At 51.9% G+C, this 22,283-nt stretch overlaps 2 protein-coding genes across 3 annotated transcripts; one reads left to right on the plus strand and one right to left on the minus strand.

Annotated features, from left to right (window-relative positions):
- DCTN2 (dynactin subunit 2) lies at positions 1–13,700 on the plus strand. The gene is made up of 14 exons (XM_052641483.1): positions 1–176; positions 1,051–1,119; positions 9,071–9,167; positions 9,327–9,388; positions 9,782–9,880; positions 10,148–10,308; positions 10,499–10,649; positions 10,967–11,032; positions 11,241–11,279; positions 11,456–11,533; positions 11,626–11,697; positions 11,923–12,025; positions 12,138–12,229; positions 13,256–13,700. The coding sequence occupies exons 1-14, from the start codon at positions 141–143 to the stop codon at positions 13,340–13,342; spliced, it is 1,212 nt and encodes a 403-aa protein (XP_052497443.1). The 5' UTR covers positions 1–140; the 3' UTR covers positions 13,343–13,700.
- Positions 13,701–13,851: 151 nt separating this feature from the next.
- Positions 13,852–21,112, minus strand: MBD6 (methyl-CpG binding domain protein 6). 2 transcript variants are annotated; one of them, XR_008199418.1, is made up of 14 exons: positions 20,889–21,112; positions 19,804–19,867; positions 19,488–19,624; positions 19,094–19,196; positions 18,816–18,978; positions 17,545–18,597; positions 16,711–17,372; positions 16,278–16,431; positions 15,926–16,095; positions 15,393–15,806; positions 15,242–15,294; positions 14,973–15,036; positions 14,655–14,824; positions 13,852–14,392 (listed from the first exon to the last, which is right to left on the minus strand). XR_008199418.1 is itself a non-coding variant. In XM_052641481.1 (13 exons), exons 3-13 carry the CDS (start codon positions 19,598–19,600, stop codon positions 14,750–14,752), a joined length of 3,024 nt encoding a protein of 1,007 aa, XP_052497441.1. In that variant the 5' UTR covers positions 19,601–19,624; positions 19,804–19,867; positions 20,889–21,112; the 3' UTR covers positions 13,853–14,749. The 2 variants fall into 2 exon arrangements, 1 of the variants encoding a protein (XP_052497441.1); XM_052641481.1 differs by having other exon boundaries at positions 13,853–14,824.
- Between the last annotated feature and the right edge of the window lie 1,171 nt (positions 21,113–22,283).

The raw sequence follows: 22,283 nt of genomic DNA on the forward strand, positions 1-22,283 counted from the left end.
AGACTTCCTGCTCCTCCGCCTCCTCCGCCGCTCCCTTTGCGGCCGCCTTAAGCCGGACCAGGACCCATCCTCTCCCCTACCCGAGCACCGGCCCCGGCTCTGCCGAGGCCCCGGTCCCCCAACCCTGCCTCGCCGCCGCCATGGCGGACCCTAAGTACGCCGACCTTCCCGGCATTGTGAGTACACGGCCGGCCCTGGCTCCCCAAGACCGCGCCCCCAACCTCCTAAAGACCCCTAACAGACACCAACCCGTGACCTTTCCCGCCTGCACCCCTCTTCAGCCCCGAGGGCTCCTGCCGCTAGCTCCCTGACCGGCCCCAGCACCCTTCGGACTCCGACCCGACTGGGCTGGGCTATGCGAAGGCCTACAAGGCCCCTTTCCGGCAGTCGCCGGTTTCTCGGCCCAGAAATGGTCTCTAGGCACTTAGCACTGTTCTCTAGTGCTTATTATCCTCCGTGTCTACACCTCCCGTGTCTCCCAGATATTCCCATAAGACCCTCACCCCCACCTCAGACACACAAACCAAGCCATTTGGTGATGGCCTTCACTCTGCAAAGAGTGAGGAGGTTACCGTGACAGAACCCCAGATAGAGAACTCTTGTCCTCTAGGGAACCTCCTTCCCAAGCCCCGCACATGCCGGCATGTACCTCCCTTTGTGTTGCCTTACTTGCATTCACGGGGTGGAGGGTTGGAATAGGACCTTGTGTACTAAGGTCCTGAGTCAATCTCAGCCCTTGAGCCAGGGTAGTGTGTGCAGGGCCTAATGATGGCTCCTCTCCTACTTCTGATTGCCCAGGACCCGTCATTCTTCAGATTCAGGGCAACATCTTTGTCATCACTTAACACTCACCATTTACCATCAGTCATCTCCACTGTTATCCCCACCCCTGTTAAGACATGGGAAATGACAGGCAGTTCACCCGGCAGGTGAAAGAAGGGGCAGAATCCTGGCATCACAGCCTGACTTCTCTGTTAACTTGTTCAAACGGAGTGGGGTCAGGGGTGTTGCTGGGTAGTGAGGTTGGATGGTCACTGCTTCTACCTGCAGGCCAGGAACGAGCCAGATGTTTATGAAACCAGCGACCTGCCTGAGGATGATCAAGCAGAGTTTGATGCGGTAAGACTATGTGGCGCCTCAGGACTCCTGTGGATTCTGATCTCTCTCTCCCAGGCAGGCCCTTTCCCTTTTCTGGCGAGCCACAGCAATAAGCGGGTATGCCAACCCAGCCTGGGTGGTATGTAGGTTGCAGGACTTGCAGATGAGCAGTGCCAGGAAGGAGAGTCAGGTCAGTGGAATTAAAACTAAGAGGCCTGATACTTAGGCCTTTTAAATAAAATTGAAATATTTCAAAACAGGCTGGGTGCTCGTGACTTAGGCCTGGTAGTGCTAGTCCATGGTAATGCGTCATGAAGCCTGCGCATTTAAAAAGTGCATGAGTTTAAGACCTAGACCTTCTATTTCATAAAATATATCTCTCACTCAATGTTCATTAACATCCTAACAAGCTAGACTTTGAAGTATAGAGGTATCTCTCACTCAGTGTTCATTAACATCCTAACAAGCTAGACTTTGAAGTGTAGAGGAATACTATAAGTGATTTTACGTGAGTATCCAGAATCCGCTAGGCAAGGAAAATGAATTGGAGACTTCAGAAAGACAAGAGAACTAGTCAGAGCAGAAGGAATTTGAAGAAGAACATAAATATTTCATATCAGCAGAGGAGAGGACTTGATAGATAGCACTTTCAGATTCAGGAAGAACTCAAGAGGAAGGAATTAACTACGGACACATTTTAACCATAAGGGAAACCACTTAGCATTGCTTATTGAATGTGTTCATTTTGTGTTGATTTTTGTGCAGTACAGAGGGAAAAATGTCCCTTCCCTCAAAAATCCCCCAAACTAATGAGGGAGTTAGGATACATATAGGAAATATGAAAGAAAAAACTGAGTGAATGAAGTGAACATAGTGGAAACCCTGAGTGTAAGTGCCAAGGCGAGCAAAGATCTGTTCACATGTCTTATAGGATGTATTTTAGGTTCTATAATTTGCAAGGAGAGCTGGGCTAGGGTCACATTGATGGTATGAGATCTCAAAAAAGTTGTGACTAAGAGTCAGTGGAAACAGGCTCTGTATGTGTGTCTGTGAGTCCTGTGGCTACGTTTGTGGGGCTGGTTAGTTCTGGAGAATGCTGGTTGCTGGCTTATAATGTATGGCTTGGCGTACTCACTTATTCCTTATTTGATTCCCCCATGTGGAAGTGGTTCCTTGTTTGTGGGGAACACCTTCCTTGTCCCCTCTCTGAGTGGTGTGTTCTTGTTGCTTCTGTACTTGCTGGCATGTCAGTCTGTCCCCCAAACTTGAGTATCTGGAAATAATGCAGGTGGTGTCATTGCTCAGGACCTAAGTTTGCACCTTCACTCTAAGAGGTATCTTAATAAGAAGCTATTTCTGACTCAAAGGGCAGGAGTATATAGATATATATACTGAGGACTCCATTCTGCTACCATAGTTCAGAGACTGTTCAGCTCTAGCCTAGGGCTCTGCCTATAAAATATCAAGCCTTCATGGTGAAATAATGAATGGAAGTTTGTCCCTTTGTCACTGACCATGATCAAACAGGTAATATCATAGCAGTCCCCTTTCCAAACCAAAAAATAAATTGTAATTTTCCATTCGAAATCATGGGCTATCTCTTAATAAGAAGAGCATGACCTTCATCCCAGGCATGGAAGAACCTGACTCTTCTGCCCTGATTGGCTGTTTCTCCCTGCTGAACCTGAGCAGCCTATTTTAGTAGCATCTAGCGGGGTGTCTGATGGGCTGATGTTTATTTCCTGCAGCATGTAGCCAGAATACCAGTATAGAAGTAGATAAGAACTGGATGGTAAACACAAGAGGAGCTAAGTTGCCTCCATCACCTAAGGGTCAGCAGAATGACACTATCACTAGGGAGGAGTGAGTAGGGTCGGGAGACTCAGCTACTTCAGGAGCCCTGGCGAGAGTGGGGGAGGTCTGAGATGTTTCCTGATGTCAGCTAATGTCTCTGGCCCCTGCATGTCCCTGTGGGCCTTACGAGGGCAGCTCTCAGGAAGTCAGCTGACTAATGGTTCTGCCACTGCTCTTAATACTGACGTAAGTGTGCAACTTGAGGAGCAGTTGGTTGTACTTAGACAATCCAGCATCCTCATTTCCTTGAGGCCTGGATTCTCACTAGCAGCTGGTCCCCTTCTCACTTACCTTCCCAAGACCCATTATGGGTCACACTGCACACCACCACTATTGTGGCTGAACCATGAGGTTTCAGTCACCTTCTTAACTCCAGCAAGAGCATGCTCTGCCTTAGTCTCCAGATTATTTGGAACTTTAATTTTATTAGTTTTTAAAATAGGTAATATATGTACATAGAACAAAAAGTGTCTCTTCCCACTGCTGCCTGCCAATGGTCAGTTCCTCCCTGGAGACAACCAATTTTGATCAACTTCTTAATGGAACCTTTCAGGGCGGTCTCCAGATTTTTATCTAAAGAAGTAATCAAAGGTTATTGACAACCTTCCCTGTCTTTTCACCTTCTTCCTTCGATTGCTCCGCTATGGAAGAAATCGGGCTGCCGAAGGAAATAATACCCTGTAATACACCCAAAAGATTGTAATTGCTAGTTTACTTAAACAGAAAAGTTTGCAATTCCCATAGTGAGAAGGATGGAAAAGGAAATAGTAGAAGGTTTTATTTTAGGTAAAAATGGTCCTGATTTTTCTGCTATCCCTTTAAAACAGTTTTAGCAGGAGCTAAAATATTCTAAAGTGAACGGGCCAGAAAACCACACAGGCTAGCCCTTTCCTCCTCAGTGTATGCAGATATCCCCTCTGCATATCAGACACTCCTGGGTTGATTTGGGCCATGAGCTTTTTGGAAACTTTTCTTAAAATGTCTTGTCAGGAAAGCTAATTCTCAGCTGGAATTCCCTCCCCACTGAGCCCACAGCTTACGCTTCGGTCTGTATAGGCGTTCTGCTCCCCACTTTTGAAGTGCTGGAGCAAGGGGGAGTAAGTTTAGAAAACTCACTAGAAACAGGATTAGTTCCTCCCTCTATGCCATGCCTATCCTGATGCCATGTGGAAGGGGGAAAATGACCTAGCCTTAGCTTGGTGGGGCCCTGGCAGGGCCTTCAGTTCTCCAAAGGGTAAATGATGCCAGACCCTCCACCAGCCTGAGATGGGAAATAGTAAGTTTTCTTCCTTACAGTTTGGGATATCACAGAGTATGCTTGATTGTGTTCATTGACTGTTGGCGCACTGGAACTTACCTGAGTTTTTCCTAATGCTTCCCCCATCCTCCCTCCTCACCACCTTGCCTGGACACTAGTTTGCACAAGTAAGACCATTCAATGCTTCTTCTCTGCATGTTTTTTTTCGTTTGCCATCTCGCATGCAATGCTCTCACTGTGCTATTGTCGCAGCTAATTGCTTTAAATTCTAATGCATCTCTGGCCGGGTCACTAAGGGCCCTGCTGGCCTCATGGTTAAAGATTCTTAATCCAGGTTTAGAAACACAACTATGATTCATGCATCATTGTGTCTTCCCCTTGTGACGTCTGCAGAATAAAACTGTCCAGTGGAGGATGGGATAGAAGCATGGAGACTAGGAACACTTCTGGACATGAGGAATTTAAGAGCAGGAGTTGGAAGGGGGTTGCCTTTCTCCTCCACAGACTGAAATGGAGTTAAGAGAAAAGGAATGACTTTTAGCCATTCTGGACAAGGGTTAAGAACAAGGGGGACAGCCGCAGTCCTCACTTCTTAGCAGTGTGTGGATTATACCTGATTAAGATGAAAACTTCATCTTAATATTCTCTTATGCTAAGGCTTTAGAGGAAGTAAATGGGCTAGGAAAGGGATGTTATATGCATTTTAAGGGACTAACTTGGATTTTTTGTGCTTCCACAAGTCTTCCTGTTTCTGTACCCCTCCTTTAGAAATGGTTGGATGGTCAGCACTGTGTTGGTCCATCCTGGACAGTTTTACTCTACAGCACTATCCATCTTCTGTGTCCTCATGGTACTGAAGTCCCCCTGGCTGTGGTGTTAGCAAAGAGCCTGAACAGGCTAAGGGAGCGAGCGGCAGTGACCTCTTCCTGTTTCTGATCTAGAACCTCAGGTCTTGCCCTCTGAGGCACAGCCACTTAGCCAAACAGCCCTGGGGAGTCTGGGAGATTATTAATGAGAGGGAATGGGGAGTCATGTACCTGGGATCAAGGCACTTAGAATTCTAATCAAGTTGGCTGGGTGTAGTAGGCTCCCATAGTGATTGTTACTACTCCAGGTTACAGACATTATTCCAGAAATCTCATTTCCCAACCCAACCGTAGGTCAGACTTGGAGGTGGTATATATGATTTACAAATTAATATGCATATACCACTTTTTCTTTTTTAAATTTTTCTGTCCTCCCCCATTCCTCATGACTTGGACTTGAACTTATGGCCGATTGTCCTCTCTTTTCCCTTGAGTTTTTAATCAAGCTGGTTTTAGCTTGGTGAGGCAAGAGAAAGGTAAAGTGTATTCTGCAGAGACATCCCAGCCTTAGACCACAGGACCTGGATCCACCTCTGCCCTGAACTGAGAGAGGAGTCTTGGCTGGGCTAGAGGATGAAGTTCTGATGCATCTAGCTGAAATCTCTGGGGCAGAATGTAGTTGTTTTTATCCCATCATGTCTTTTCATACACATATATCTGTCCTTTCCTGGCAATTCTTTAACCAGTCTTGCTTGGAAGTGAAGCCTTATCTGTGTGGCTTGGGCTAAAATAAGGCCTCTTTTTGAAAGACTCTAACTTTTCCCCATGTTATACCCTCCAACCCCTGTGAACAGAGGGTTGAAGAAATATGTTCTGCACATGTCTGGTAGCTGTGAATCTGAGTGTCTTTTGGACTGTGTGCTAGCACATCATGGCAGAGTTGCTCTGGATCCCTCAGAGTGTAGGGTGAGTTTCCAAGCACGCAAGATGGATACAAACACACCAGACTACACAAGGGACCAGGATTTGCCCTGCCTCTCCTCTGGCAACTGAATGAGGATGGGCCTGCAGTTAGCTACTTCGCATTTCATTGAACGTACCATCTATAATCTAGAAAGTTCACTTTGTTCTGCTTAACACAAAGTCACATGAAACCACCTACATAAGCACCCGCATTATGATTGATTCTGCCATTCAAATGCCTAATTCTTCAAAACTAGAGAAACCGAGAGACAGGAAGACTTGAGCCATGAACTACTTCCCTTGAGAATCATGGACCCTCAATCAGCTACAAGCCCTCAGACTCTTATCTCCATAGCCTCTGCTTCACATTCTGCCATTTCTACAGCTTCTCCCTGCCTCCCCCAGCCTTCTCTGCCCCCACTTTCTTCCGTGCCACTGGCTCGCAACACCTAACCCTTAGTTCCCAGGTGATCCTGAATTGCTGCTGTTCACGGCAAAGCTTCACGACATCCTGACCACCAGAAAGGACAGGGTCCCAAGCTCTTCTTTCTCTTGGGGTATGCAGTGACCCCAGCTGAAATTTCTTGGCTAGGCCCCAAATTTTGCTAGGCTCCCCTGGGCCCTGAGATGCAGTATATTTGAAGACTGTCGTGTAGTGCATGTGACAATTTGCTAATAACAATTTTGTCTTTTTTTTTTTTCCCTCCCTCACCCCCATTTCCCCATCCCTTTCCTTTAACTCTTTTGATTTTCTCACCTCTGGGGAAACCACAAGGAGCTGGTAAGAAGCCTGACCTTTCATCTGCTTTTTAACGGGGTGTGCTATGATGGACAGTTGTTCTCTGTCCTTTTGTCTCTACTAAATCTTCTGTTCCTCTATTCAGCCCCAACCCCAGCTGACCTTTTCCCATCTCATGAATCACCGTAATGACACTACCTCCAGCCCATGCCCCCAGACCTCCAAGACACTGGCAGAGTCGGTGCCTCTGAAGGGCTCAAGTGTGCTGTCCACCTGAGCCTTCGGAGCCACACCCTCGGAGAGGCTCCGGGAGGGTGCCAGCGCTGGGTAGCCCTTCTGCCCCAGGATGTGCTCCTGCAGCAGGACTAGTAAGATGAAATTACTGACCGTCCCTGCTATGTCCAGAAGCTCCGACACTCACACTCCAGTGGTGACCCTTTTTTACTCCACACATTCCCTCTTTAGAAAACTAAATAAGAAAGTATGTTCTCGTCTGTGTAGTGCCTGGCCCGTAGTAAGGGCTTAACAAAACGGTAGCTGTGATTGCTTTCCTTAGTCTGTAGACTATGCCTTCTAAAGAGGTTTTTTTTTTCTTTTCCCTACCTCATTGTCAGAGGGAGGAGTGGCATATTCTTATTCTTGAGAGTGAGCTTGAAAGAGGGTAATGTCCTTTCCTGAACATGAGTCCATCTCAGACATATACTTTTTAGAGGCCTGAGACCACAGTTATTTGACCAGTGGGTGCTCTGGCCATAACACTTCAGAGAAGATTGAGAGAATTTGTGACTCAGTTGTTTTTTCCCGTAGGCACTTTCATATGGGACTTTGAAACCTTTTATTTCCCCTTAATCTTTTTTAGCTCTTGCCCCTCTGCCCAGCACTTCCCTGAAGAGGTAAAAAGCACAGTTGATGTTTTCTCCTTACCTGCCTCCTCCCTCGTTTATAAATCTGCCACTCACACTGATTCCTTCGGTAATAGCAGAGCTGAGATGAAGAGTGGAGCTTGCGTCTGCTGCTCTTTCTCCATGTCTCTCCATCATAACCTCTCCCCGTGCCCCATCAGCCCCTAGTACCCACTGACAGTCAGAGAGTCTCAGTGCTGGATACATATTAGAATGACCTGGGTAGCTTTTAAACTGGCCTACTACCCTGCCCCTACCTCAGAACAGTTCAGTCAGATCTACAGAGGTGAGCCCATCCCTCTTTTCTCCCCCACCCCTTTTCTAAGTGATTCGATTGTGCAGGCAGGGTTGAGAACCATTGTTCTGGTTAAAAGAAAGAAGACTTTCTTTGCCTTTCTCCAGTAGAAGGTGATGTCCACTCCAAGAAAAAGGCTTTCCAGGTCTCCTTCCACTTCCTCCAGAAGTATGATGAGACCTGTTGGACTGCTGACAATTGAAGGAGAGACATGCAGTCTGGAGGACTTGGTTTTGGTGTAGTTATTAGACTGTGAACCGCTAACAGATAAACTAGTAAGGAGGGAACCTTTCTGCCTCAGTTTCTAGGGTGAAGTTTCTTTCACTTTGCTTGCCACGCCCCCTCCTATGAAAGAGCTTCAGTGCTTGAGAAACAGCAGAGGGTCAGGGAGAAGAGGCCAGTGCTGCAGCTTCTCTTTGAGAAGAAGCAGGGCTGTCTCTGTTTCAGAATGTACCTGTGGCCTTTGCCAATGGGTACTCTTGGCAACCAGGTACAGTTTATGCTGTTGCTTCTAAGATGTCCCTTAAAAAATAACCCAGTATCTGCCTCTTCTCTCTCTCCCCTGAATTCCCTGACTTCATGGCAGTCTGGAAATGGCATCTGGCCAGGTCCTCTGCCAACCTTCTCTTGTATCTAAAAGCTGTTATCTTCCCTTTAGCAGCACATGCAAGTTCTGATACTCAGGAGCTAGTAGCCTGATTGCTCCTCTTTCCCTCCAGCAAGGATGGGTGGTTAGCTTGAAAAGGGACTTCCTCAGCAGCAAGGAAATTTACTTTTGGGAGGGGGAGGTTAAAAGAGGTCAGGTTGGTTTCTTGCCCTGAGTGCATCGTGTTGCCAGATAACTGGGAGGGCCCAGTTGGATTGGGGAAGGGGAGGGGATGAGGAGGGTTATGTACAGAATGGGTGGGGAGGTTATGCTGCCTCTGTTCCCAGTTGAATCAGGGTGTTAATATTTATACAACTGAGACTCCAAACTTACCAGGAAGCTTTCATTTCCTAGGGTGAACCTGGGTCGATAGCTTGGATTGGAGCTGTCCTTCTTTCCCCTTGGGAGATTAGAGCCCAGTCTCCTAATGATTTGGGGATTTGGGGGGCTCTGGGAAGTTCTAGAGTGGGAATGAATCTGCCCCTGTCCTGAACTACCTGTTTCTGCAGGAGGAGCTGACGAGTACCAGTGTGGAGCACATCATTGTCAATCCCAATGCTGCCTATGACAAGTTCAAAGACAAGAGAGTGGGCACAAAGGGACTTGGTGAGGCTGGTTGGAAACTGGATGGGGAAGCCTGACCTCAGGCCTCACTGACATTTGCTTTGGGGAAAGAGCTGTCTTATGGAAGCCCTCACAGTCACTGAGATCATGACTGCCGTGGGTCTTGATCAGGCCCTCAATTCCATCTTCTTTTCTTGGCAGATTTCTCAGATCGAATTGGAAAAACCAAAAGAACGGGATATGAATCTGGAGAATATGAGATGGTTTGTTGTTTGTGTGTTGATGGGAATGGTGCAGCGATCCTATCCAGTGGGCATTTAAGATAGAGCAGGGATATAGGTGGGATTCTGGGTTCCTCTCTGGTTGGGGCTCCTCAGAAGCCCAGCTGGATGCAGGGGAGGATGTTTTGTCCCCCTGCTATTGGCTATGGAGTGTCTCCAGGCCTCCAGCTCTCTGCAGGTCTTCTGAGTGAGGATGATGGTGGATTCTTAGTTGGGTATAATACCCTTACAAACTCACACTGGATTTGGATATCATACTCTTACAAACTCGGACTGGGTTTGGATACATTCTTGTTTGTTTGTTTGTTTTTAAATACATTCTTGAGGGTCCCTGTTCTAGGAGGTGTGATGTCACCATCTGTGCTTGCTCTCTAGCTTGGAGAGGGTCTGGGAGTAAAGGAGACACCCCAACAAAAGTACCAGAGACTACTGCATGAGGTCCAAGAGCTGACAACTGAAGTTGAAAAAATCAAGGTAACTAGACTCTCCTCTCGCCTTTCTGCTATGACTTACACAGCAGAGGAAGGCCTCCCAGCGGGAGGAGAAAGATTCCCTAAGCTCCTCCCTAAGGGGGCTGAGGTTTTCAGAGTTTGGGAATGCACGGGAATTTATAGTTAGTGCTGTAAGTGGGTAAGGAGCAGCCCAGTGACTTTTAGCCACAGCTATCTTTAAGGGTCTTGATCTGTTTTTTTTCTTGACTTACTCTTAGCACTCCTCACTGTCTATTTGTTTTCATACCAGACGACAGTGAAGGAATCAGCCACTGAGGAGAAGCTGACCCCCGTGGTGTTGGCTAAACAGCTGGCCACCCTGAAGCAGCAGCTGGTTGCTTCCCATCTGGAGAAGCTGCTGGGACCAGATGCCGCAATCAACCTTACTGACCCCGATGGAGCTCTGGCTAAGTGGGTGCCAGACTTTGCTGGGAAATCATTGCTAATTGGGGTGTAGAGGGACTCCAGCCAGGTATTGACAGGGCTGCGAAGGGGAGAGGTGGCCTAGCTGTTCCTTAATGCTGACCCTGAGGCAGAAACAAGTGACTGGGCTGACCCTCATCCTTCAGGTCGTGATAATATTGCTGGTTTTTTGATCCAGGCGCCTACTGCTGCAGCTGGAAGCAACAAAGAACAGCAAAGGGACTGGTTCAGGGGGCAAGACCAGCAGTGGGACCCCCCCAGATAGCAGCTTGGTCACTTATGAACTGCATTCTCGGCCTGAGCAGGACAAGTTCTCTCAAGCTGCCAAGGTATGTTTTTGTGTGTGTTTGTGTATGTGTGTGGATGTATGTAACGTTGGTTAAGGGGCCAGGGAAGATGTGGCTCCAGAGACTTTCCTGCTGCCCTCCAAGGAATCACATCTGGGGAGAGGGTGCTGGGAATGCTTGATTCCTCTTGATGTCTCATTTAAGACTGACTAGGGCTGTGTTCCAGAGAAAGAAATCCCTTGGCAGAGTGGTGGGGAGAGGGGAGGGGAGGGCAAGCAGACCAGCAAAGAGCAAGGTTTACCTCCCACTGCAGCAGAAGGGAGGTAGGTGGATGGCAGATCTCCCCATTCCTCCCCTAGGTGGCAGAACTCGAGAAGCGCCTGACAGAGCTGGAAGCCACTGTACGCTGTGATCAGGATGCTCAGGTCAGGTGCTCTCTTGTACTTGTTCCAACCCTCACATCCTGAGCCCTAAGGTCCACAGCATTCCACAGAATCCAGAGAGGAGTCAGGAACAGGTTCCAGTTACAGGAGCAGCCAGCAGTTGCCTGCTGGAACCCGAAAGGATGGGAGAAGGTGGTAATCACCTGGAGAGATGAAAACCACTAACTTCTTTGCTTCTTTTCCCCATTAGAATCCCCTTTCAGCAGGTCTGCAGGGAGCCTGCCTCATGGTGAGTGTAAAAGGAACTGGAGTCTTTGGATGACAGGGGATATCAGGATTGGGTTTGCTTAGAAAATTGTTTTTGGATCTGTAGCTGTTTATTCATTACCTTCAGTGGAATATGAGGTGGCCTTTTCTAGTCTGATTCTGTCTGCTTCATGACGCTTGTCCTGACCCCTCCCCCAGGATACTGTAGAGCTGTTGCAGGCGAAGGTGGGCGCCCTGGACCTTGCAGTTTTGGACCAAGTGGAGGCTCGGTTACAGGTATTAAGTGGAGGCAACTTGGATTACAGGCAGCTAGTGACTTTGGAAGACCTTGATGCCTTTACTATCAACCTTAAAATCTGTGCTTTCAGAGTGTGCTGGGAAAAGTGAATGAGATTGCCAAGCATAAAGCTTCTGTAGAGGATGCAGATACACAGAGCAAGGTCAGGAAGAGACCTTTCCTCCCATCTTCATACCCTTTCCTGCTCCCTCATGTACTCTTCCTGCTGGAAAGAGCAAAGCATGAGAGCACTGAATCCTCAGGCCACTGTCCTCATAAGCTCTTACCAGCTGAGATAAGGCAGTGCTTCCCTGTTGCCCCAGCTTGCACTTGTCTCACCCTAATGGGGTGTATTTGGCTGAAGTTGGTCACTGTGTTGTCCCTCCAGGTGCACCAGCTGTATGAAACCATACAGCGCTGGAGCCCCATTGCCACCTCCCTTCCTGAGCTGGTACAGAGACTTGTCACCATCAAGCAGCTGCACGAACAAGGTGGGAGGCCAACCACAAGGGATGTCAAGAGGAATGGAAAGTGAGCAACTCTTGTTCCCTTCCCTCTGGTCTTGGATTCTAATGCCATGCCTACTATTCTGACCTTTCACAGCCATGCAATTTGGTCAGCTTCTGACACACTTGGATACCACGCAGCAGATGATTGCTTGTTCCCTCAAGGACAATGCCACCCTCTTGACTCAGGTGAGTGCCTCCCTTCCCCAGCACACACAGGCAAGGTTCTCCAGCTTCAGCTCCAGAGGGTTCTGCCTTGGCCCATTTGGTGGCACAGTGGTGTGGCAGGGGTTTGGTTTGAGTCTCCATACTGTTTCTTGGTTGCCATGGGACATCTGACAACTTATTTAACCTGTGAACCTCCATCTCACTATCTGGCAAATTATACCTCCTTCAGAGTTATGTGGATTAAATGAAGTAATATGAGTGAATTGGTAAGAGCTCAGTAAACCTCCATTCTTCCTATAAAACCTATCTTTTCCCTCTGTAGTCTCAGCTGGCTTTTATCCTCCCTGGGTCCTCAACCAGATGTTCCTGAGCACAGGACACTAGACAGAACATGGGCATTGAAATCTGGAGCCAGGCTCCCACCTGGTTTTGCCCCTTCCTTCCTGACGCTGAGCTGTGAGCGTCACCTCTCCATTCTCTAAGCAGTGCCCAGCACAGAGCAAGTCTTCAGGTTCTGGCAGAGGCACTGTTCTGTGCTGGGGGACGCACTACAGTTGGGATTCTGGCATCACAGGACTGTCAAGATAAATTAAAGTGCTTAGCATGGTATGTTCTTCCTCCAGAGCAGTTTTCTAAAACTTCGGATGAGTGAAACCCTTACTTCAACAAAATCCTATTTGTCCCTCAGTACATAAAACAGATGAAAGAACTGTTCTGGTTTAAGTCAGGATGGGAATTCTTAAGAGGCCTGCCTGTTTAGCAGATCCCACGCTAGGTCCATGGTGCTCCAAGTCGCCTTCCCATTCTGGGGCCCGCAAGCTGTTTCCATTTCTTTTTTCTAATTTAGCTTTGTTGTGCAGCTCGTGGGATCTTAGTTCCCCCACCAGGGACTGAACCTGGGCCCCAGCAGTGAAAGTGCAGAGTCCTAACCACTGGACCACCAGGGAATTCTCCTGCATGTCTTTGTCTTCTCTCAGAGAATTTCTTCAGGGCCTCACCCAGGTAAGCACCTGAACCTGACAGTGAAACAGCTCTCTCACTTTCTAGGTGCAGACGACAATGCGTGAAAACCTGTCCACCATTGAGGGGAACTTTGCCAACATTGATGAACGGATGAAGAAACTGGGAAAGTGAGCACCTTTGGGTGATGGAGGACAGGGGTAATCCCTACCCCTTTGAACTCTATTAATATCTTACACAGGGTTTCCCCTTAATCGTAACTCTTGCGTCCCATTTGACACTGGGGGCAAGGGCTTCTTGCATGTGGGGCTTACACCCCCTCCTCTGAAGAGTAGTGGAAGCTGGGGATATTAGATGGTGGTCTCCTCTTAGGCCACAGGGATGAGGACATGGCCCAGCCACATGCCAGCTCCTGCCCAATACTGCTTTGCCTGGTGTGGGGGAGGATTGGGTCCTGTCCTCCAGCACAGCTTCTGTGGCTGACTGTAATACTGTACAACTGTTTCTGACCATTAAATGCTGTTGTACTCTGTGTGGCCTCTGCTGTTTCCTGGGGAAGAGGCAGCACTGAAAGAGACATACACAGTGTAACAGACAGTCTAAGCACTCTCTACCACAGAAGAAGGATTTAAATTATAATCTGTTCTTACAAAAGAACTAAGGAAAAAATGAGGACAGAGTCAGAGCCAGAGTTTCAAAATATTCTCATCTGTTAAATTAAGAGTGTCTCCCATAGAAAAGCAGTGGAGGCCCCACAGGGCAAGTACAAAACAGAATTAAAACTCCCAAGGGTCTTGTCTTTACAAAAGAAAAGGCAGGAGGCAGCCCCTGGACAGCTGGTCATGCTGGCCGCTCCGGTTGGACCATGTTGCATAATCCTCAGTCGCATCGTCACAACGTCTCTGAGCGTTTTGATGGGGGAGAAGGGGCAGTGTAGTGTGTATGGGAGGAGACACCCAGAGGGCTCTCTTTGCCCCCTTACCCCTCTTCATATCCCAGAGGAAAGTGGAGGGAAGCTGGCTACACCTTGAAATGAGGCTATGTGTTTCAAACCTGGGGACAGGGTAAGAGGGGGATCTGTGCTTTGAGCAACCTGAGCCAGAGGCAGAGGGGTGTTGGCAGGGGTGAGGGGAGGACGCATGATGCTTATTGCTTTGTACCTTTCATTGGGAAGGAGGGCAGCAGCCAACAGTAGCTCACAGGTTTGTAAACTGAGCCTGCTGGCTTCAAAAAGGGAAGCAATGAAGTCGAATTAAATATAAAAGTCATTTGTGCAAAAATAACTTAAACAAATAAAAGACCTGGGGGAGGGGGTTTTCCCCTTAGCCTGGTGGGGAGAGGGCCATATACCACCCCCCCCAGGCCTTTTCAGTGACATGGCTTTGGGGGGGAGGGGGTGAGCTTCCCTACCCCCTGCAATGGCTCAGGATGGGACTGTGGGGGAAGGGGTTGCATTTGTGCTCTGAGTGGGGAGTAGTGCCCCCACCCTCTGTCCACAGGTGCAGGTGGCTGGCAGGGGCTCCCAAGGCTCAGCACTCAGCTCTCCCCAGTCAGGGTCAGATCCAGCTCCAGGTATGGCTGCTATGGGGCCAGTTTCCTCCTCTTGTTTTTGGCAGGACGGCCAGGGCGGGCCCGGGGAGGCAGAGGGACAGCCGCCTATACAAGAGGGGAAGTTGAAAGAAGTGATCAAACAGCTGGGTATCAGGAAGTCCTTTATTTTCTCCCCACTCCCACTAACCTTCTTCTCCTCCTGCCTCATCCTTTATATGCACTCCCACCCACCGACGCAGTGACGCACACTTACGCGGGTTGTGGGGCTGGGGTCCAAGGTAATGTCCTGGCGGGAGCTGTTGCTGTTCCGGGTTGGGCTGCAATAAGGGCACAGGTGGATCAGGAGCACGTCCCTGAGCGCCAGAGGATTTTCAGAGTTTGGGTGGGTAACTTTCTACATGTGGACAGTATAGGCATAGTATCCTTATTCATATTCAAGTAAGTACTGCCTTTTCGAAAGCCAAATCACTCTTAACTATTGCTATAAATCCAATAAGAAGCCGGAAAGTCCAGTATACTCACTTGTATTTTCTCCTGCGGCCACGACGAGACTTTCTGACTACCCCTGGGGATACCTGAGAAAAGATGGACTATGTGTAGGAAAAGACACCTTGGCCTCAACCTTTCCTCAGGGCCTTTGTACCCAGATAACCATTACTTAATCCACACTCACCTTAAGGTCCTCAGAATGGGGCCCAGGAGGGGATGGATCCTTGGGCTCAGCACCCCCTTCAGCCAGCTCCCCATTATGCTGCCAGTGGTGGGTCCTTCTTGGGGACCGTTCCATTTGTCCATTGAAGCCACCACGTGCCCCCCACTTGAGGGCCAGTCGGCCAGGCTCCCGCCGGCTGCCAGGCTTTCGTCCCCGGCCTGGCCTGGCCTCACCATTAATGCCCCTAAGTCCCCCTCCTCCCCTCCGGCCCCGTTTCCCTGACCCCCTCCCAGTGAGCAGCTCAGGGACTGGGGGATCAGGAGAACTGTGGGGTGGGGCTAAGGCACTGAGGGGAGGCCGGGCAGGCTCCGGTTCAAGGGCTGAGGTGGGGCTCTCAGGGGGCAGACAGGGGGCTTCTGGCTGCTCTGGAGGGATCTGCAGACAAAACAGATCTCTGTCAGTTTCAATGCACTTCCAGCTACTTTTAACTTGAAATGTCTGTATTTCCAGTTTGGGGAAAAAATTTTCTCCCTAACACACACCCATCCCCTCACCTGGAGACTCTGTAGCAGGCAGGCTAGGGGACTAGAAGCCTCTGAGAGGGGTGGAGGAGCTCCCCCCCCAGGGAGGAGCTGCAGCCCCAGCTGGCCAGAGAGAAGAGGGCCGGGAGGCTGCAACAGACTGGGGAGGGTTCCAGGGCTGCTGGTCAGCGAGGACAGGTCACCTGTTAAGGAAGTGTAAAGTCAAGGGTGTCCCTGGGCAAACCAATTAGGCTGAGCAGACCCTATTCTTTCAGGCTTGACTCAGTGGTCACAGACTTTCTTCCCTAATTCATCCAGTCTTTACTCCCAATTTTTCTGCTTCCTTTCTTCTCTCCCACACCACAGAGTCTTCCCTCAGACTCACCCAGCAGGCTGGCACTCAGCAGAGGGCTAAGGAGTTGAGGGGGTCTCCCTGAGTTGGAGGGGGCCTTGCCCAGAGAGGAGGCCCCCGGGTCAGTAGTTGCCGTGGTGACACTGGAGGTAGGTGGTCCAGGTTGGGGGGCGCTCAGGACACAGGGCTAAGGAGAAAAAATAGCTGTAACATCTACATGTGTAAAGTATTCAGTAAGTTTATAGTACTTTCACGTAGAAATCTCACTGAAGCCCCACTGAAGCAGGCCATGCTTATTAAATACAGACCCAATTCTTACAGTCCATCCTACCCCCAGCTAAGAACTAAGCCCTCCTCAAAGGCCCTAAGGAAGAGCTCAGACATGAAACTGAAAGCCTTTGATTCCCAGCTCCCATCTCTGATTCTATCTCTTGTTCTGTCCCACCCACTCACCCCCTATCCTCACCTGGGGGGGTGTCCCCGAGGGGGGATCCAGGCTGGCAGCCAGCAGCGCAGAATTTAAAGCTATGAGGGTGGGGGGAGCTGAAAGTGGGGGGAACAGCAGGGGGGGCAGGTCTCCCAAACCTGAAAATGTCTCCCCACTTGGACCCCCGGCTCCCTCTGCAGATCCCTCCCCATCCCCAGCTGTGGGGCCCAGGGCCAACAAGGGCAGGAAAGAGGCAAGGAGGTTGCTAGGAGGTGCAGAAGGGGGTGGAAGAAGGTCTGACGGGGGTGGTGGAAGCAGGGAAGCCACCAAAAGTGAAGGCCCTTCGGGCTCACCTGGGGCTAGGGGAGGGCCAGGTCCCCCTGGTGGGGGGAGCAGGGGCTCAGGGGGAGGTTGTCCCCCTCCCCCAGCCAGGACGCCAAATAAACTGTGGCTAAGCAATGGAGAAGGTGGAGGTTGTCCCAGACTCAGAGGGAGGGGCAAGGTCCCTAGCATCCCCGGGAAGCCGGCTCCACTCAGCGCCAGGCCCTGCTCGGGGCTGGGGAAAGGGAAAGCCTCCCCACCAGCCAGGGGAGGCAGAGGGCCGGCTGGGCCGGCCCCCATCCCAAGCGCTTCAGATGGGCTTTGAAGCACAGGGCTGGGGACTAGGGGGGCTTTGGAGGCAGCTGGTGGGGCAGGGGCACCTGCAAAGAAAAAGAGAGGTTCAGCTCTAGAGAGACCCTTTCTCCCAGTATCTAAAGAATCCAAACTCCCAGCCCCCCAACCCAGAAAACCACTACAGAGCTCTCTAAGTTCTCCCTTCAATGTCTTGGCAGTCTCTGTACCCTAAGGAAGGGCTCTGGTGCACTCACGTACCTGGCACACTGCTGAGGCTGCCACTGGTGGTCCCAGGGAGGGCAGGTGGGATGGGGTGCGTGGGCTGAGGAGAGCTCCCTGAGGAGAGGGTGGGGGGAGGAGGAAGGTGTGCATCTGACCCCAAAAGGTTAAAGCTTCCATCAGAGTGGGAAGGGCCAGGGGTGGGGAGTCCCAGCAGGGACAGCACAGAAGGGAGAATTGGTTGGGATGGCTCCGGCAGAGGAAAAGACTGGGGGGTGGGAGCAGGGGCCCGAGGACGGCTCCGCCTAGGGGCTTGAGGGCCCCCCCCTTCTAGCAATCGCAACACAGTCGGGGGTCGGCGGGGACGACGCTGAGAGGGACGGGGCAATGAAGAGTGGGAAGCTGAGGGTGCCTGGGCACGGGGCCTTCGGCCCTGTAAAGTGCTGGGAGGGGGGAGTTGGGGGTGCTGTGCCTTGGCCGCTGCAGAGAGTAGGCTGCTAGCAAGAAAGGGGGGTGCCCCGGGCCCCTCCACTGTGGGGGCCCCTCCCAGGGGCCCCAGGACCAGGGGCAGGTGCATAGTGGCTGAAGACACTGGTGGCTGAGTGGCAGGACCAGAGGGGCCAGGGGGACCAGGAAGATTATTGCTTGGGGGCAGGGGAGGGGGTGTTAAGGCATCACTACAGTGGAAAAGAGGAGGGTCTGAAGGTGGTGAGGAGGAAACATGGGGGGCTGGAGGAGAGCCCAAGTCAGGGGGCACCAGGCTGGATCGGAGAGCAGCTCCCCAGCTATATGAGGGGGCGTTGAGGCTGATAGCAGGTGGAGGAGGTGCAGCTGGGGAGGGGGCATTCCCCCGTGGGAGGAAACAAGGGCTGCTGCTGCCTCCAGAGGGGACAGGATCAGGAAGCCTTGGCTGTGGGAAGAGCCCCCCAGGGCCTGCTAGAGGGGGGAAAGCCTGTGGAACTGAGGGTGGTTCTGGGGGAAGGGAGCCAGGACCCCCATTGAGTGGAGTTGTAGGAGGGACTCGACAAGGAGGGCGGGCAGAGGGAGGCCCTGGGGACACAGTGTGGAACATTTGGGGGCTTGCTCCCTCTCCTGCAATAAATGAGAAACAAAGCATCAACCTGTGGTTCCCCTTCCAAGAATTTTGTCTTTTCCATCCCTCCCCCCGCAAACTCCCAGCTTCCCTGTGCCCTCCTTTCACCAAGCAGTTCCCCACTCCACCCTTCTTGCTCTCTCTCACAGACCTCCTCCCACCACCCCTCTTCCAGACCCTTAAGTTTTCCTGTCTCTGTAAAGTGGAGAACACTCACCAGGAGAAGAGTGTGAGCAGGTGGTCTCCATGCTGCGGTACAGAGTTGCCATGGCAACAGCTTTCCGCCGGTGGTTGCACAGCTTGGTCATGTCCTCCTCTGATGCTGGCCCCACCCCAGCCCCACCCGGGGTCACCGGGGCCAAAGGGTCAAAGTTGAAAACCTGTAAGGTGGAAGGCACAGACAAGGACCCTGAGAGAGCAGAATCTGAGAAAGAGCTACCTCGGTCAGTGACCGGCATTAAGTCTCTCTGACAATCTCACCCTCACCACTCTGACCTTGGGGACGTTGAGTGGACACTCCAGACCGCACTTGCAGGTCCCATCGCTGAGGAGGTAGCTGCGGGTTTGCTCCAAGGAAGACAGCTCTGTGCCACTTGGACTGGGAGAGGATAGGGTCAGAGTGTGAGGTTAGATAACACTGAACTGGAAGACACTCTAAAAAAACCTTCAAAGGTTCAAAGACCTTCCTAGGAAGGGCAGAGAGAAAAAGATGGAGAGAACAAGTGCACAGGACTAGAGGTGCAGCGAGCAACAAAGCTGAGGAAGGAAGAGGAACAGAGAGCAACAGGGCACCAGCGATCTGAGCTTAGAGAAGAAGGAATAGAAGAGAGAAAACTTAGGCAACTGAAGGGCCTGGGGGTAGAAACTGGGGAACTTGGAGGAGCCACACCTGATATAGAGCACAGCACCCTCTCGAACACAGCGCTGCCAGCCGATGGGGACAGATGTGGCCACAGGGCCCCCAGCTCTGTCTGCTCCACTGCTCTCATTGCCCCCATTCATTGTGTGTAATCAGCTCCCACGTGCCTGATAACACAGACATTCATGTGGCATTAGCAGGATTAAACTGGGCTGGGTACCTGAGGGAGTATTCCCGCAAGGCAAAGGTTGTGGGGAGACTCAAGAGAACTCGGGAGCAAAGGGAAACCCTCAGAGAGCTGGGGGAGAGAATGAGGAGGAACCTTCTGCCAGCCCACCATGGCTACCTGAACATGTCTGCAAACATTGTGGGGTCCAGTCTAAAGCCGGGGCCGCCGGCTTAGCCCACACCTGCAACACAGGAGAGAGAAAGGACGGTCAGGAATCTGCCCAACCTACTAGAGCACCACAGACCAGGACACTCAAGGGAAAGATCCTTAGTAACAGGAGGTAAGCACCCAGAGAGATCCCAGGGATCTGGTGGCTGAGCCCACAACCATCCTCTCCACGTTCAGTCTCTAGGGACCAAAGGGTCAAAGCCACAACTCTCAGGGACCGGGGAATCACAGCCCAATCCCTAGACATATAAAGGGCGAGGCCCCCTCATCCCACCAAGGACAGAAACCTTCAGCCAGGAGTGCGGGTTAATTCCCGTAATCTCTAGGAATTTTCCCAGAAAGGCTGGCCCCTGCTGTTCCCTCGCCCTCAGGAAGATCATATAAAAAGTATGGATGGCCCCGCAGGTCACCAGGCAATTGCCCAACTGCTCGCTCGGGTGGTACCAGCGTAAGTTCCCCCATGGCCTGGCTACACTAGACAATCACTGATCTAGTTCACTTGGGTCTTAGGAAACATTGGAATCACAGTTCTGTCTTCTCCCACTATTCTCAGAAGCTCCGGATTTCCCCCCAAGCCTAAGGCAAGAAGAATCAGCACCTCCTGTCCCACTGGCTTCAGTTTAGCTCCAAGAGGGATTCTCCTGATACATATGGGGACGCCCCACAAACCTGCAAGTATTCTCTCCAAACCCACCATCGCTCCCACCCCACACTGGCGGCTTCTAAACTTTCCCTCTCATAACAAGGCGCCCTGTCACCCAGCCTGCTTCCCTCAGCTTGGGGAGGAGGGGAAGGCGCACGAAGTAGGAAGGAACTTGGGGAGAGGGCGGGCGGAGGGTGGGCGAAGCACTGAGGGGAGGGAGGTGAAGAAGGCAAAAGTCAAGCAGTGAGAGAGAGAAACGGTGGGAGCAGGTGAGGGCGGGGGAGTGGGGATGGGGCCAGGGAAAGGGGCCAAAAGGACGCGGAGGGGGCAGAGGGTAGGGACAGGAGGGGAGGGGGAGGGGCGAGGTGGGGGGGCCGGGCCCTGCACTCACCGCGGCCCATGGTTCGGCCGGCCCCGCCCTGCGCAGTCGCGGCCCAGAGGGTGAGTGGGAGGGAGTGGGAGGAGGGTCGGTGGAGCCCGAGCCTCCGGTACAGCCCCGGCCGGTCCTAGCAGGAAGCGCCGCCGCCGCTGCCGCGGATCACCGAGCGGCCTCCCGCGCATGCGCCATGGGGGCCAGGGGCAGCCCTGGGGATTCCGTTCCCAGAAGGCACCGCGCAGGCTGCTACCGCCGCCGCCGTCGCTGCCGCCGCCGCCGCCGCCACCGCCGCAGCCGCCGCCGCTGCCCGGACGGGAGAGGGGCGGGGCCGGGCCCCCGCCCAGCGGACAACGACGAGCCAACAGGAGGGGCCGCAGTGCGCATGCGGGAGCGCGCCTACCCCTCCCCCACAACCCCCCATTAATCCCCAAGAGAACAAACACCCCACGCGGGGGCCACCCCCCCGCCCTCCGCGGAAGGATCCGAGCCTCTTCCCAGGCCACTGGTGGCCAATCCCAGCCCTTCCCGGGGAGGGGCCCCTTCCAAAGCCACAATCTGTTCGGGGAGCCAGGAATGCCAGGTCCGGGAGGAGCCGGCCCCGAAGGATGAAAGTCGCGACTTGCCCTGCCCCGCCCCAAAGGCTTCCCGGGTAGTGTGCTGGGACTTGACCCGCCTCCCCAGGTCAACATGTCAAAACACGACCCCGGCCTGTCAAGTCACATGACCTCTGCCTGTCACTGACAACCTGGTCATGTCTTTGGGCCAGGAGAGACCATCTGGTCCAAGCCACCCCCACCCCCATTTACAGGAGAAATGGAGCTCCGGAGCAGTGGTGCAGGCCTGACCAAGGACCTGTCACCGGTCACACCACCGCCTATACTTGCCATCCAGCCACAACTAGCCTTGTGACAGTTTCTTAGGACAAACTCTGGCTGCCCCCATGAGGATATGACAGGATATGTAACAGGCCACACATGGCCTCCGTTTTCTACCTAATGGCACTTGAAATACAGTTTGCATTTTCCACCGTGCTTTTCACTTTTGTTCAAGCTGCCTCCAAGTTCATAATAATCTCACTTCCAGCAGGCGATCTTTTATTTACGAACAAGGACAATGAAGCACGGCGAGATTAGGTAACTGGCCTAGGATCCCTGGGCAAGTGAGGGACCGCTGAGGCTAGAATCAGGGTTCCTGACAACCCAGACCCAGGCATTCTTGCGCTCACGTGCACGCAGGCAACAAGGCTCTACTGTAGCCCAAACACCTAAGGTAGGAGGCCTGAAGCCCAGCTCCTCACAGCAGGGAGTCACAGGACCTGCAGGTCTGATAACTGAAAAGGGCGGGCCTGGTCTTTGGTGAAGGGCAGCAGAGCACCACTGGGGGAAGATGATTAGACGAAACAGTGGGATC

The sequence above is a fragment of the Budorcas taxicolor genome, chromosome 5, assembly GCF_023091745.1.
Source record: "Budorcas taxicolor isolate Tak-1 chromosome 5, Takin1.1, whole genome shotgun sequence".
Lineage (NCBI taxonomy): Eukaryota > Metazoa > Chordata > Mammalia > Artiodactyla > Bovidae > Budorcas > Budorcas taxicolor.